General features: G+C 33.1%; 1 protein-coding gene across 2 annotated transcripts; it reads right to left on the reverse strand.

Annotated features, from left to right (window-relative positions):
* Window positions 1–1,531: 1,531 nt before the first annotated feature.
* LOC140812474 (F-box/kelch-repeat protein At2g43270-like) lies at window positions 1,532–2,955 on the reverse strand. 2 transcript variants are annotated; one of them, XM_073170742.1, is made up of 2 exons: window positions 2,126–2,955; window positions 1,800–2,015 (listed from the first exon to the last, which is right to left on the reverse strand). In XM_073170742.1, the coding sequence occupies exons 1-2, from the start codon at window positions 2,899–2,901 to the stop codon at window positions 1,934–1,936; spliced, it is 858 nt and encodes a 285-aa protein (XP_073026843.1). In that variant the 5' UTR covers window positions 2,902–2,955; the 3' UTR covers window positions 1,800–1,933. The 2 variants fall into 2 exon arrangements, with proteins under 2 accessions (XP_073026842.1, XP_073026843.1); XM_073170741.1 differs by having other exon boundaries at window positions 1,532–2,955.
* Window positions 2,956–14,296: the final 11,341 nt, after the last annotated feature.

Below are 14,296 nucleotides of genomic sequence, written 5' to 3' on the forward strand. Positions count from 1 at the left end.
GAAAGAGGCAGAAGCTCTTAAATGGTTAGTAAATCATTTCAAAGAGTATAAAAAAGATGAAATTACTGCCGATATCCTGGAAACTCATCGTCAATGATATCTAAAAGAGATAAAGGAGGATGAGAAGTTAATGTCAAGATTAATAATCTAGACAGGGACCCTTCAACCACTACATGGTCCCCAAGCAAGCTGTAAAGGCTAATGAAGATTTGAAATCCGAGTTTCAAATCCGAAAGAGCCTTCTATAAATAAAGCCGGAAGAAGGAAGTGAAGATCATCAAATATTTTCTCCATTTCTTTCATACAAGGTTGTAATATTTTTCTTTCAAGTTTTATGTGTGTTAAGAGTTCAGCTACGATAAGTAGCTAAAACAAGTTTCTCCTCCTCTACAGGAGGTTACTATGTAATAAATAAATGTTTGTGTTTGAATAAAAGAGATCTTTGCTCTTAGCCCCTATCATGTATTATTTTCAAAAATTTGATCTTTTGCTGTACGCTCTAAGGTAGGAAACGAATTAGAGCTGTGCTAAGTATTGCTGAAGGAATCTGCTTAGTAACCATCGGTTGCGATCGTGTGGTTGGACTGTGAGGAGCAGTTCGTAAAAAACGGTGGATACAACCCGGTGGTACTCTAGTCAAAAAGGTAAAAGATTCAATTTATTTTACGGAAGCATGATGGGCCTTTTACTACAAAAAAGGAAATCAATTATTTAAAATAAAGATATAAGGGCAAACTTGGAAATTTGAAGGATATGAGGAGTTGAAACAAAGTTTTAAAAGGGTAGGGAGAAAAGAGGAAGTTGAGAATGGAAATAGGGAGTTTTTGACAAAATCCCCTTTTTATTTCATCAATACTTTTCAATATTAAATATTTTTACACTACCAGCATAAAATATAGTATCAGACCCAATAATTGATATGTACATTTATTTCCGGAAACTTTTTAATTAAAAAAGAAGAAGAAATAATAGTGTAGTAGAAAGGCACGTTTTAAAAATAAGTTTCAATGTGATTCGACAATTGACTTGAAAACATCTAAATTACAAATATTATAAGTTAAATTTTAATTTTTTTTTTGGATAAAAATTAACATCTACGTAATACAAAATTTAAATGTCAATTTTTTTTAAATAAAAAAGACTCTAAAAGAACAAAAACATTCTTTAATCGGATTCTTGATATCTAAGATTTGTAGATCTATTCTTAAATTTGGTATGTTTACGCTATTTTAAATCAATTGATTGAGCTAATATAATTAAAATTATAGTGAAATTAAACTAATCTCTCTCTTCTTTTTTTAGCATGAAAACCATAATTCAATTTAGGCAAAAACTTGTGTGAGACGGTCTCACGGGTCGTACTTGTGAGACGGATCTCTTGTTTGGGTCACCCATAAAAAAATATTATTTTTTATGCTAAGAGTATTACTTTTTATTGTGAATATGGGTAAGGTTGACCTGTCTCACAGATTATAATCCGTGAGACGGTCTCACATGAGACTCACTCATTCATTTATCATTCATCAAATCTAGAGTTACAAGTGTTTCTCAAAATAAAAGTTGCTACAAACATCTAAACATCTATAGCAAAATACCTCGGAATAGCTTCGGCAATCAAATCTGCAATGGACTTGCACCATTGAAAGAGCTGTTTTAACAATCTCTGTCGTTTGAAATTATATCTTTTAGACTAATCAAGCTCTCCTCGTAAATTACTGCACTCATCAAACGAAGGGATCCATAAATCTCAAATTCTTTGAACCCGTTTCCATGGATCGTACAAGCTGCCAGTTGACCCTTGAAGGTTTGAAATACCAACCACTCGTTCTTCAAAAATAAAAGAGGCCAAAAAAAAGAGGAGATGCAAATAACAAAGTGTTTCATCCATGATTCCTTCTTCCCATATTCCTTCATCACCCAGATCTCAATATCGTTATTTGTCACTTCCGAATATATTGAAAAATCGCGAAAAACCATTGCGAGGCAACCATCTATCTCCATCAGCTCCGGGTCTCCTTTAGGTGGAGAAAAGTTATCATGGAAATCTAAATGTTGAAATTCATCTGAGCTGATGTCGAAACATAGAACGAACGGATGATCATCAAGATAATCTGTGATGGCATACCAGTGAATAGCACCTTTAAAGACGAGTCCAACGCTAAGTGATTCAATGATATCAGGCACATTTGCTTCTATTTGCTCCCAAGAATTGGAGGCTGAATCGTACAAATCAACCCAGGTGTAATTTAAGTCATGCTCATACGATATCCGGATAACCTTGTAAACACCACCGATTTGGTCAAACCCAAATCCAAATCCTAAGGGATAGGCCGTATTATTCTCCGGAAATTTTAGAGGGGGCAACAGCTTGAATTCCCGCAATGCCGGATTACACAAGAAAACAATCTCTCCAAGAGCTATGCAGACAAGACCATTGCAAGGACCATGAATTGGGAAATTTGAGAGATTATACGAAGGGATGTGCAAATCTTTCGAAATTGGGATATACAGATCGGGTGAGACAGATAATTCAGGGAAATCAGGATCGTGAAAAGAGAGCATCTGACTTTCCCCACTTTGTGGTGGCAAAACTTGATTTGGTATACGTTTAACGAGCAGGACACTATGTTTCCTATCGCATTTCAGGTGCCTATCGACGAACAAAGGGCTGCTGATCAAATCTCGCCAAGTTTTAGAAACACACCTGAATTTTAATAGAGACTTCAATGGGAGAAGTATCAAAACTTCAATGAGCACATCCATCGGTAGCCGTGGTTCTTTCATTGTAATTAAGGAATCACTAGTTCGTATTACTTGCTTAATCTTGTACATTACATCACTGGAATTTATAGGCCTCAACAAATTCTGATTAAGGTGCACGATTATCAAAGGAGACTGCATTCATTTTGCTTTAAAGAAGATTCGCTTGATATTCTCAATCTCGGAAGTTAAAGAACAGTGTTTTATCTCCGGTGAATTTTGTGGTTTTGATTAAAGAAAAAAAAAAAAGACAAAAGCAAAAACAAAAATTAAATTATTAGATGAAAACCAAACTTTAACAAATTACGAGATTAAAACTCAAATCAGAACAACTTATAAGAGATTAGTGAAAACATTATATAAAAATAAAAAAAATTATAATATAATTTGAAATCCAAATACTACTTTTTTTAAATATAGGATTCAGAACCAAACGAAAAATAGTAATTTTTCATGATAATTTAAAATAACAAAGATAAAATTTAAGAAAATCAATTAAGTTGTGAATAAAGAAAATCCAAATTTTCATAAAAAAATATTACATTTATTCAATATTTAATAAAATTAATTAAGTTGTGGCAAAAAAAAATGATTTTCTATAAAATATTACATTTAGTATATTTACGTTAATAAGCTTAGAATGCCGGTTTCTTAAATGATGACAATCATTTTCTTTAAATTAACTTTTAAGATAAAGTTAGGCCAACTATCATCATAACAAGACTTATTTGGACCTAAGTCCTTAATAATAATTATTATTATTAATAATAACTATATGGGAGGAAATCAAAATATTCATATAAATTTTTTTGAAAAACTGTCTCATGAGTCAATTTTGTGAGACGAATCTCCGATCTGACACCCAACTCATGACAATAGTATCATTTTTATGTCAAAATTATTATTTTTGACAATAGTATCATTTTTATGTCAATCTCCAAAGGCATCATGTTCCAACCTCTGGCGCATGTGTGCTTTGCTTCAATACACAAGACACAACATGTCACTCTTTATTTTTTTGCTACACATCTAAGGCAATATGGAAAAATTCTGATCTCTATCAAGTAATCAGTTTGGGAAAAAAGTGCAGTACTATTGATTATTGTTTTTTGATGAGGGACAAATTATCGAAGGTTGAGTTTGAAAATTTTGCTATTTAAACTTGGGCAATCTGGAAAGAAAGACAAAATCTGATCATGATGACAGCAGAACCAGTATGGCAGCGGATGTCTCTTGGAGCTTAACCTTTCTTCAGACTTTCAAAAAGCTAAGGCTCTTGATCAACAAACAGTTATTGCTCATAGTGTATTGGATGATAGGAGATGGATGGCACCAGATGCAGGTACCTTTAAACTCAATGTGGATGCTTGTGTTAATAATAATTCCGGTCAATACAGCATAGCGGGTGTCCTTCGAGATTGTCAAGGGAGATTGTGCTAGCATTTGGGAAGCAGATTTCTCAACCTCTGTCTGTTGCCCATGGTGAGTTACTGGCAATTCGTGAAGTAATTAAATTGGTTTATGGAAAGAATTTTCGATATGTTCTGGTCGTGTCTGATTTTGTACTGGCAGTGCAAGCAGTCAATGCCGTACAAGATGATCTGGGTTATGTTGGAGCATGTGCGTCTGATATCAACATTTTGGTGCAAGTCCCATTGATCTCTGAAATAGTTTATTAGCCTAGGTTGTCTAATATAGTTGCCCAAAATTTGGCTAAATTTTCTCTGTTATCCCCTTCACTTTTTTTTGGTTGAATGACGATTTTCCTTATTGATTGGTCGAGTTTATAATGAACGATTTATCTTAATACAATTACAGGCTTACCTTTCAAAAAAAAAAAAAAATACTTACTCAAATATTTAATTCTCTTCTCACCAACTACCCACTCAAAATCTCCTCAAATCATTCCACATTTTACATAGAACAAGCTTTTCTAAACAATTTTTTTAAAAAAAAATCCAACAACTGTTATAAATCGAAAACAATTTTTTATTTATTATTTAGAATTATTTGATTAATTAAAAAAATTAGGAGTATGTCTCCTCCGAAATCCAGTCAATTGAACAGACTCGGAAGTAAAGAGATTCCGATGAATTCTAATTTATGCGGACAGTTGTGAAAGTAGATTGGATTAGTTTTCTTTAAAGAAGATTTATTTCATATTCAACTTTCCAGATTGAGTTTTTATGCAAAATTTTTCCGATAATTAAAATAGCTGTTACTTTTGTTTTATTTTATTTTATATTCATTTATTGTCATTTAAAATTTAAATTTAAATTTAATTTAAACTACTTAATTGAATTAAATTATTATTATTAAATTAAAATGTGGGAATTCGGAATGCGAGTTTTGGATTTTGTGTTTCGATTTTTTTATAAAAATATTATAGCATTGATAATTTACCAAAAGATATAGCTAGTGGTACGTTACAACTTAAATCTTATAAAACGCAGAGCAGAAAAAATGTCATGTTTCGATTGCTCTACTCAACAAAGACAATTATTGAACCTAATAAAATTAATTAATAAAACAATTAATAACAATCTTTTACTTAGAATGTAGAGCATCGTCTGGAATTTATAGACCTCGATTGAGCAGTCTTGGAACAACTGCAGATGTATTCGAATTTATTTGCACGATCTTCAAAAACGACTGCCTTTATCTACAACTTATTCCCGAGTGAGATGAGGATGAGTTCCCACGTAAAGTTAAGTCTTTCAAACTTCAAATTATTATTATATTATTATTTTTATTATTATTTTTATTATTATGGATTTAGAATTATTTGAGTATCAGATTAACATAATCGCTTTATATATAATTAAATTCTATTAATATCTATAAAGAATCGATATTCTCCATAAAATATAGATAAAATTTTCATCCATGCAGTGTGGAGTTGAAAATTACCTGTTGTCTTCGTTATTATTATGGCAAAAACTTGTGTGAGACGGTCTCACGGGTCGAATTTGTGAGATGAGTCTCTTATTTGGGTCATCCATGAAAAAGTATATTTTTTTATGCTAAGAGTATTACTTTTTATTGTGAATATGAGTAGGGTTGACCCGTCTCACAAATTAGTATCCATGAGATGGTCTCACATGAGACCCACTCTATTATTATTATATGTGAACTAAGAGGAAATTTGGGGGTATTGTTTTTTATTCCTGATCAACCATTTTTTTTAAAGAAAATATCATTATCAAGTGTATTGAAAGGTCAATACAGTTGGGAATATTATTTTTTTAAAAAAATAGTTGACTTAGATTGTCTATAATTTTTTTAGATATTTAATATTTGTTTGACAATAATATTGATATATGATATTCTTGGTTTTTTTAAAAAAAGAAATCAAAATTTTGTCTTCTTCTAAAACATTTATCAATTTATCGTGTTTTGTTAGTTAATTGTAAGGTCCGAGATTATATCATTTTAATCCAAGATTATTTAATTTACGAATTTTGGAATGATGAATTAAATTCCATGATTTTTGTAATTAATTAGGATTGAAATGGAATTAAAAAGAGTTTTGAGGACCAAATTGCAAATAGTGAAGAATTCAAGGGCTAAAGTGCAATTATGACTTGTGTGGACACTTGTCACACATGCAATTTGTTATATATGTAATGTATATTCTTCATTCCATTGAGCAGTAGCAAGAATCGAGATTTCCCCAACAAATTCTCTCAAGTTCCTCCAAGCTTTGAATTGTGAGTTTGTTTAACTCGGTTACCAGAATTTAAATCCGAGTACGACACCGAGTTCCTATCAACGCAGGCTTCAACTGGACGTAAGTTTTATTACGTTTGGATGTGATTTGAAAATATGATGTTGTAGGAATTTGATAGAATTCATATATGATGTTCTTGACATAGTAGACATCATAGAATTGAAGTCAGATTAAGAAACAGATTGATTATGGAATTGTTATGAATTTCAGAATGAAATTGACTAGAATTGGTATCAGATATGTATGGTGGTTGATTGTGAATTATTGGAATTGGTATAGACTGATATGGTATTATCAGTATCGCCAGATTGTATTGTTGTACTGTCAGAATTTGATAAAACAGAGATGTTGTGATTTGATTAGAATATTGATACAGAATATTGATATTGTCATTGCCAGATTGAACAGTGACAGACTTTGAATCGAGACTTCGATTGTATCAGAGCTACAACAAGAAAGGTATAAATTAATGTTGAGTTGGGATTGCACAACTCGAGGGAGGTTTGACTCGAGTTTCCCTAAATCACATACTTTACCTTATTGCATTGATATTTGCATTAAGTTGATTGATGTACTTGTTCTCTTGATATTAGATGACAGGTATTAGACGAGTTATCTTGTGACAGAAGTGCCGGATAGTGGTGGTATCGCCACGGCACATTGCACGATGTCTCAAGATAGGATATTGGCGATAGAGCTACAGTCCTTGACGGTTAGGTCAGGACACTGGATGTTTGGTTATATCGAGTAATGGAATCTATTACGGAATTCGATATAGGAACACCATATTTGGTTATATCGAGTAAAGGGTATTGGAATTCTTCTATTACGGAATTCGATATAGGAATACCAGGGCACTGGTTATATCGAGTAATAGAGATTATGGTTCCATCCTTTACGGAATTCGATATAGGAATACCACATCTGGAAACCGGGATCCCTAGGCTAGGATTGAGTCTAGTCTAAAATGTAGAGTCACTGGACTAAGTGACAGTTATATCTTATGGTATTGATTAATACTGATTTATGTTTCTGAATGTGGTGCATGTCTATTTATGTTCCTGAATTTGGTACATGTTTAGAATAGGAGCTATTCTTGATATTGATTTATGTTCCGGATATTGGCACATATTTAGAATAGAAATTATTCTTGATACTGATCATGTTCCTGATGTTGGTACATGTTTAGAATAGAAGTTATTCTTGATATTGAGTATGTGCCTGATATTGGTATATGCTTAGAATAGGATTTATTCTAGATATTGAATTATGTTCCTGATATTGGTACATGTTTAGAATAGGAATTATTCTTGATATTGATTTATGTTCCTGATATTGGTACATGCTTAGAATAGGATTTATTCTAGATATTGAATTATGTTCCTGATTAGGATACATGTTTAGAATATGATTTATGCTTGTTATTGATTTATATCATGATGTTGATATAGGATATGATTTTTGTTATATGCTCTTATATGATTTATATGATTGCATGTATACATGATTTATACTGGGATATTTATATCTCACCGGAGTTATCCGGCTGTTGTCTTGTCTGTATGTGTGCATAGGCAACAGGTGAGATAGGAGCGGGGTCAAGACGAGAACGAGGCTGGATTAGATAGCGTGGAGATCCGGGCTTCAGAAGCAACTTAGGATTCAGCACCGACATGTAGTTGAACCTAGTTGGATTATTGTAGATGACATCAGATTTGTATGTTCATGTTTAACATGTAATTTGATTTTAATTACATTACGTTTCCGCTTTGCATTTTAAAAGAAAAATTTTTAGACCCTGTTTATTATGAATGATTAAATATTCCTAAAGACGATTAAGGAATGGATTAGCGTCCGGGTCCCCACAACAGGTGGTATCAGAGCTGTAGGTCCTTGAACTGTAGGTTCCTTAGCACTGAGATAGAAAAGAGTGAGCGGGGTAGACTGAGTTTTCTTTCCTGCTTTTGATTGCTAGCATGTGATATAGTATTATGTTGATTTACATTGAGTATGCTAGCATGCCAGCATGTTTTATTGCGTTTAAATGTATGTTACCTGAATATCTGAATTGATTTGGTAATATATCTGATTTGAAAATGAATCAGAACCAATTCTTGATCAGAAGGTAAGCTGATCAGAAAGGGATTGGGATTGATTATCTCTTGTGATTACTGATTCCTGTGATCATCAGATATACCTCGTAGAAGATTTTCAGAAAGGGGTAGTACTTCGTCTGATCAGATAGATGTATCAGAAATTCAGATAGAAATTAAATTGAAAGAGTTTCAGTTATTTCAGCCGCCGATTCTGAGTGATATCGGGATGTCTGAAGAGTATGAGAACTGGTTTAATGACATAGAATTACGGTTCGATTTACTTGATTGTACAGATGAACAGAGAGTTAAACTGGTGCCCAATCAGTTACGAGAAGCCGCCAGGAGTTGGTGGATTACAACCAAAGGAATATTAGAACTGAGAGGTTCCCGAGGATTTCAGGGAGCTGGATCATCTGGATATGGTGATCAAGGAACAGACCCAGGACACACTTGATGATATAGTGGCAGGTATTGTTCCGCTATGATTATGGGATTGAATTAGGACAAATTGTACTTGTATTGTCTGATGATGACTGCCCTGATTGATATTGAGATATCGAACAAGTACAGAGCAATTATAGAGTCTTGCCAGGAGATGGTAAGATTCGGACCTGAAATGGCCAAGGAATAAATGATATACGGTAAGGATTCTTGATTTTGAATTCTTTGATATCTGTACTGTTTATGATTCGATGATTATCGAAAGGAATGGAGTAATTCCTTATGTATTCAGTTGATGACTGAAGTTGAGCTTACCAGGGATTGATTTACTAATAGCAGGAAGTTTGCTATAGTCTTTCAGATGAGATTTCAGGTTGTCCTGTATCCGGAAGAGTGATTTCAGCCTTGATTTGATTCCAGGTATTGGTTTCATTTTAGAATTTCTTATAGACTGATACTGATTGAACTGAAAGAATTGAGATATCAGTTGAAAGAATTATTGTCTAAGAGTTAGAGTTACATTTGAATATATGTTTCTCTGGAAAATACTTCAGTTCCAATGATGGATTGATAAATCCTGTGTTCAGCAATATTCTGAAGACATTATGCTCGTTTTATCTATGAAATTTTGATATATTCGCAGCGTACGATTGAATTGAATATTCTGGGAACTGGGATTGTGGTATACAGAATTGTTCGGATATGAATCTCGATTGTGACAGATTGTACTCAGAGTCTATGATATCTGAAGATAGTATACTGACTGAATTATAGTACTGTTGAGACAGGGATCAGTGACTGAGAATGACATTGAATATGGTAGAATTTCCGAGATGTCAGAAATGTCAGAGATTGTGTCTTATGCAGTCATTAGATCAGCATTGTGTATTGATATTGTGAATCAGATATGATAGTACTGTTATTCTGAGTCAGTGTTTGATACAGTTCAATCCAAATCAGAATTGAATTCGAGAATTTCAGTGACTCAGAAAGTTAATCAGAATATTCAGAAATTGATATCGATAATCAGAGCCGAATACCAGGTAGGTATTTTTCTTTACTTTACCTTATTAACTGATTGTTTATATCGTATCGTTCGAATCAGAAAAGACAGATGGTGTCAGAAACAGACAGTAGTAGATTCAGTTTTCAGTTTGATGACTGAGAATGCACAGTATTCGAACAGACAGTTTTGATATAGAAAGATTAAATCAGTTATGATAGAATTTGTACGGAAATGTTGGCAGAATTTGTACTGAAATGTCTGAATCGCCAATAGATGAAGATAGAAAAATAGAAATCAGCAGATTTCTTACAGAATTTGTATATTTCTGATTAGACATGGAGAGTATATTTCGATGAATTTCGTAATGAGATCACTGTAATACTTTCCAGATTATGATATGATATGATTGGGATTGACAGATTGTTCAATCGATATCTATTCGTTTGTACCAGATAACGTACAAACATGACCAAATGACACGGATCGATGTCAGAGAAGCGGTCAGAATAACTAGAATGCCGAAATAAAGTAGATTAGATTGTGATGTTACTTGAGTTTATACTTTTGGCAGAATATACCATAAGTTTTCTCAGATATTATCCAGACTGACAGATAGCCAAGGCGTATTATCCAGATATTGGGAGATATTATGGAGCTGTAGTGCTGGATGCTAGCACTAGTTGATATGAGATATTGTCATTTTACGAATTATGATGCAAGAATAATATCTCGGAGATACCTGAGATAGGATCTAACACGGTCAGAGATATGACCAAGAAGAGGTAGCTAATTCAGAAAAGAATGAAGATAGCTTAGACCAGACAGACATAATATGCCAACGTCGGATGGTGACGATTGGTATTTAAGGCTGAAGATTTAATATATCCTTGAATGGGATAAACAGATTTGATAACAGCTGATCGTAATGATTTGTTATGAGCTGTGGATGAGCTGTGGATTGGTATATACGGATGTTGTATAGCCAGTATTGCGAGATTGATTATGTCAGAATTATTTTAAGGGGTATTACGATGTTATACTTCTTGAATTCTTATTCCAGATTGGAATCAGAGATCCGTGAAAGAAAATTATTTCAGAACGAAGATTATTCTGTTGTAGGAAACACAGTAAGATTGTCAGTAGGTCAATGAGACTATCTGAAAGACAGAATCTGATATGAGAGTGAAATTTCAGAATTGATTCATTGAGATAAGTGTTCTGATTTACCTCTTATATACGTTTCGTGTTGATATATGACTTGATTACCTGTGATTTCGAGGACGAAATCGTATCTTAGAGGGAGAGAATTGTAAGGTCCGAGATTATATCATTTTAATCCAAGATTATTTAATTTACGAATTTTGGAATGATGAATTAAATTCCATGATTTTTGTAATTAATTAGGATTGAAATGGAATTAAAAAGAGTTTTGAGGACCAAATTGCAAATAGTGAAGAATTCAAGGGCTAAAGTGCAATTATGACTTGTGTGGACACTTGTCACACATGCAATTTGTTATATATATAATGTATATTCTTCATTCCATTGAGCAGTAGCAAGAATCGAGATTTCCCCTACAAATTCTCTCAAGTTCCTCCAAGCTTTGAATTGTGAGTTTGTTTAACTCGGTTACCAGAATTTAAATCCGAGTACGACACCGAGTTCCTATCAACGCAGACTTCAACTGGACGTAAGTTTTATTACGTTTGGATGTGATTTGAAAATATGATGTTGTAGGAATTTGATAGAATTCATATATGATGTTCTTGACATAGTAGACATCATAGAATTGAAGTCAGATTAAGAAACAGATTGATTATGGAATTGTTATGAATTTCAGAATGAAATTGACTAGAATTGGTATCAGATATGTATGGTGGTTGATTGTGAATTATTGGAATTGGTATAGACTGATATGGTATTATCAGTATCGCCAGATTGTACTGTTGTACTGTCAGAATTTGATAAAACATAGATGTTGTGATTTGATTAGAATATTGATACAGAATATTGATATTGTCATTGCCAGATTGAACAGTGACAGACTTTGAATCGAGACTTCGATTGTATCAGAGCTACAACAAGAAAGGTATAAATTAATGTTGAGTTGGGATTGCACAACTCGAGGGAGGTTTGACTCGAGTTTCCCTAAATCACATACTTTACCTTATTGCATTGATATTTGCATTAAGTTGATTGATGTACTTGTTCTCTTGATATTAGATGACAGGTATTAGACGAGTTATCTTGTGATAGAAGTGCCGGATAGTGGTGGTATCGCCACGGCACATTGCACGATGTCTCAAGATAGGATATTGGCGATAGAGCTACAGTCCTTGACGGTTAGGTCAGGACACTGGATGTTTGGTTATATCGAGTAATGGAATCTATTACGGAATTCGATATAGGAACACCATATTTGGTTATATCGAGTAAAGGGTATTGGAATTCTTCTATTACGGAATTCGATATAGGAATACCAGGGCACTGGTTATATCGAGTAATAGAGATTATGGTTCCATCCTTTACGGAATTCGATATAGGAATACCACATCTGGAAACCGGGATCCCTAGGCTAGGATTGAGTCTAGTCTAAAATGTAGAGTCACTGGACTAAGTGACAGTTATATCTTATGGTATTGATTAATACTGATTTATGTTCCTGAATGTGGTGCATGTCTATTTATGTTCCTGAATTTGGTACATGTTTAGAATAGGAGCTATTCTTGATATTGATTTATGTTCCGGATATTGGCACATATTTAGAATAGAAATTATTCTTGATACTGATCATGTTCCTGATGTTGGTACATGTTTAGAATAGAAGTTATTCTTGATATTGAGTATGTGCCTGATATTGGTATATGCTTAGAATAGGATTTATTCTAAATATTGAATTATGTTCCTGATATTGGTACATGTTTAGAATATGAATTATTCTTGATATTGATTTATGTTCCTGATATTGGTACATGCTTAGAATAGGATTTATTCTAGATATTGAATTATGTTCCTGATTAGGATACATGTTTAGAATATGATTTATGCTTGTTATTGATTTATATCATGATGTTGATATAGGATATGATTTTTGTTATATGCTCTTATATGATTTATATGATTGCATGTATACATGATTTATACTGGGATATTTATATCTCACCGGAGTTATCCGGCTGTTGTCTTGTCTGTATGTGTGCATGGCAACAGGTGAGATAGGAGCGGGGTCAAGACGAGAACGAGGCTGGATTAGATAGCGTGGAGATCCGGACTTCAGAAGCAACTTAGGATTCAGCACCGACATGTAGTTGAACCTAGTTGGATTATTGTAGATGACATCAGATTTGTATGTTCATGTTTAACATGTAATTTGATTTTAATTACATTACGTTTCCGCTTTGCATTTCAAAAGAAAAATTTTTAGACCCTGTTTATTATGAATGATTAAATATTCCTAAAGACGATTAAGGAATGGATTAGCGTCCGGGTCCCCACATTATCAATACAAACTAACGTTAAAAATAATTACGAACTGAAAAAATATTTATTCACTGCAACCCCCATCTATTAGTTCATTCATTAATATAACTTTTTAGAATTTAACATTTTCAGTATTTTGAAGTATCATATAAATAAATAAATATTATGGTATACATTCCCAAAAAAATATTCCTTAAACAACTTATATTATTTATTTTTTAGTTAGAAATTATTTTTCATGTTAGTACTACATTGCTCTAAATAATAGTGGAGGTAGTAGCCTAGGCAATAGGCGGCACTCGACCGCCCTACCTTTGTCTAAGCCAGTCTCCATAGGAGGTCTGAGGTTATCCGACGGTCGAGATGCGCCGGAGGCGGCTGAGGATGTCAATGATTTTAAAATTCTATTCAACTGTTAAAGCCAAATACTTCTAAAAATTGAGTGAGTCTCATGTGAGACCGTCTCACGGATCCTATTTTGTGAGACGAGTCAACTGTACCGATATTCACAATAAAAATTACTATTCTTAGCATAAAAGTAATATTTTTTAATGGATGACCCAAATAAGAGATTCGTCTCACAAATACGATCCGTGAGACCGTCTCACACAAGTTTTTGTCCTAAAAATTAGTAAATCAATTTAAAAAACCTAGATATAATAAAAACATTGTTGAAGTATTGTTTCTTGCACACAATGAACATCGGAAGTTTAAAATTTTTTTGTTTTGACAATTAAAACTCCATTGGACATCATATCATCTAATTAATTAATAGGTCATTTA

Source organism: Primulina eburnea, chromosome 14, assembly GCF_022965805.1.
Source record: "Primulina eburnea isolate SZY01 chromosome 14, ASM2296580v1, whole genome shotgun sequence".
NCBI classification, from domain to species: domain Eukaryota; kingdom Viridiplantae; phylum Streptophyta; class Magnoliopsida; order Lamiales; family Gesneriaceae; genus Primulina; species Primulina eburnea.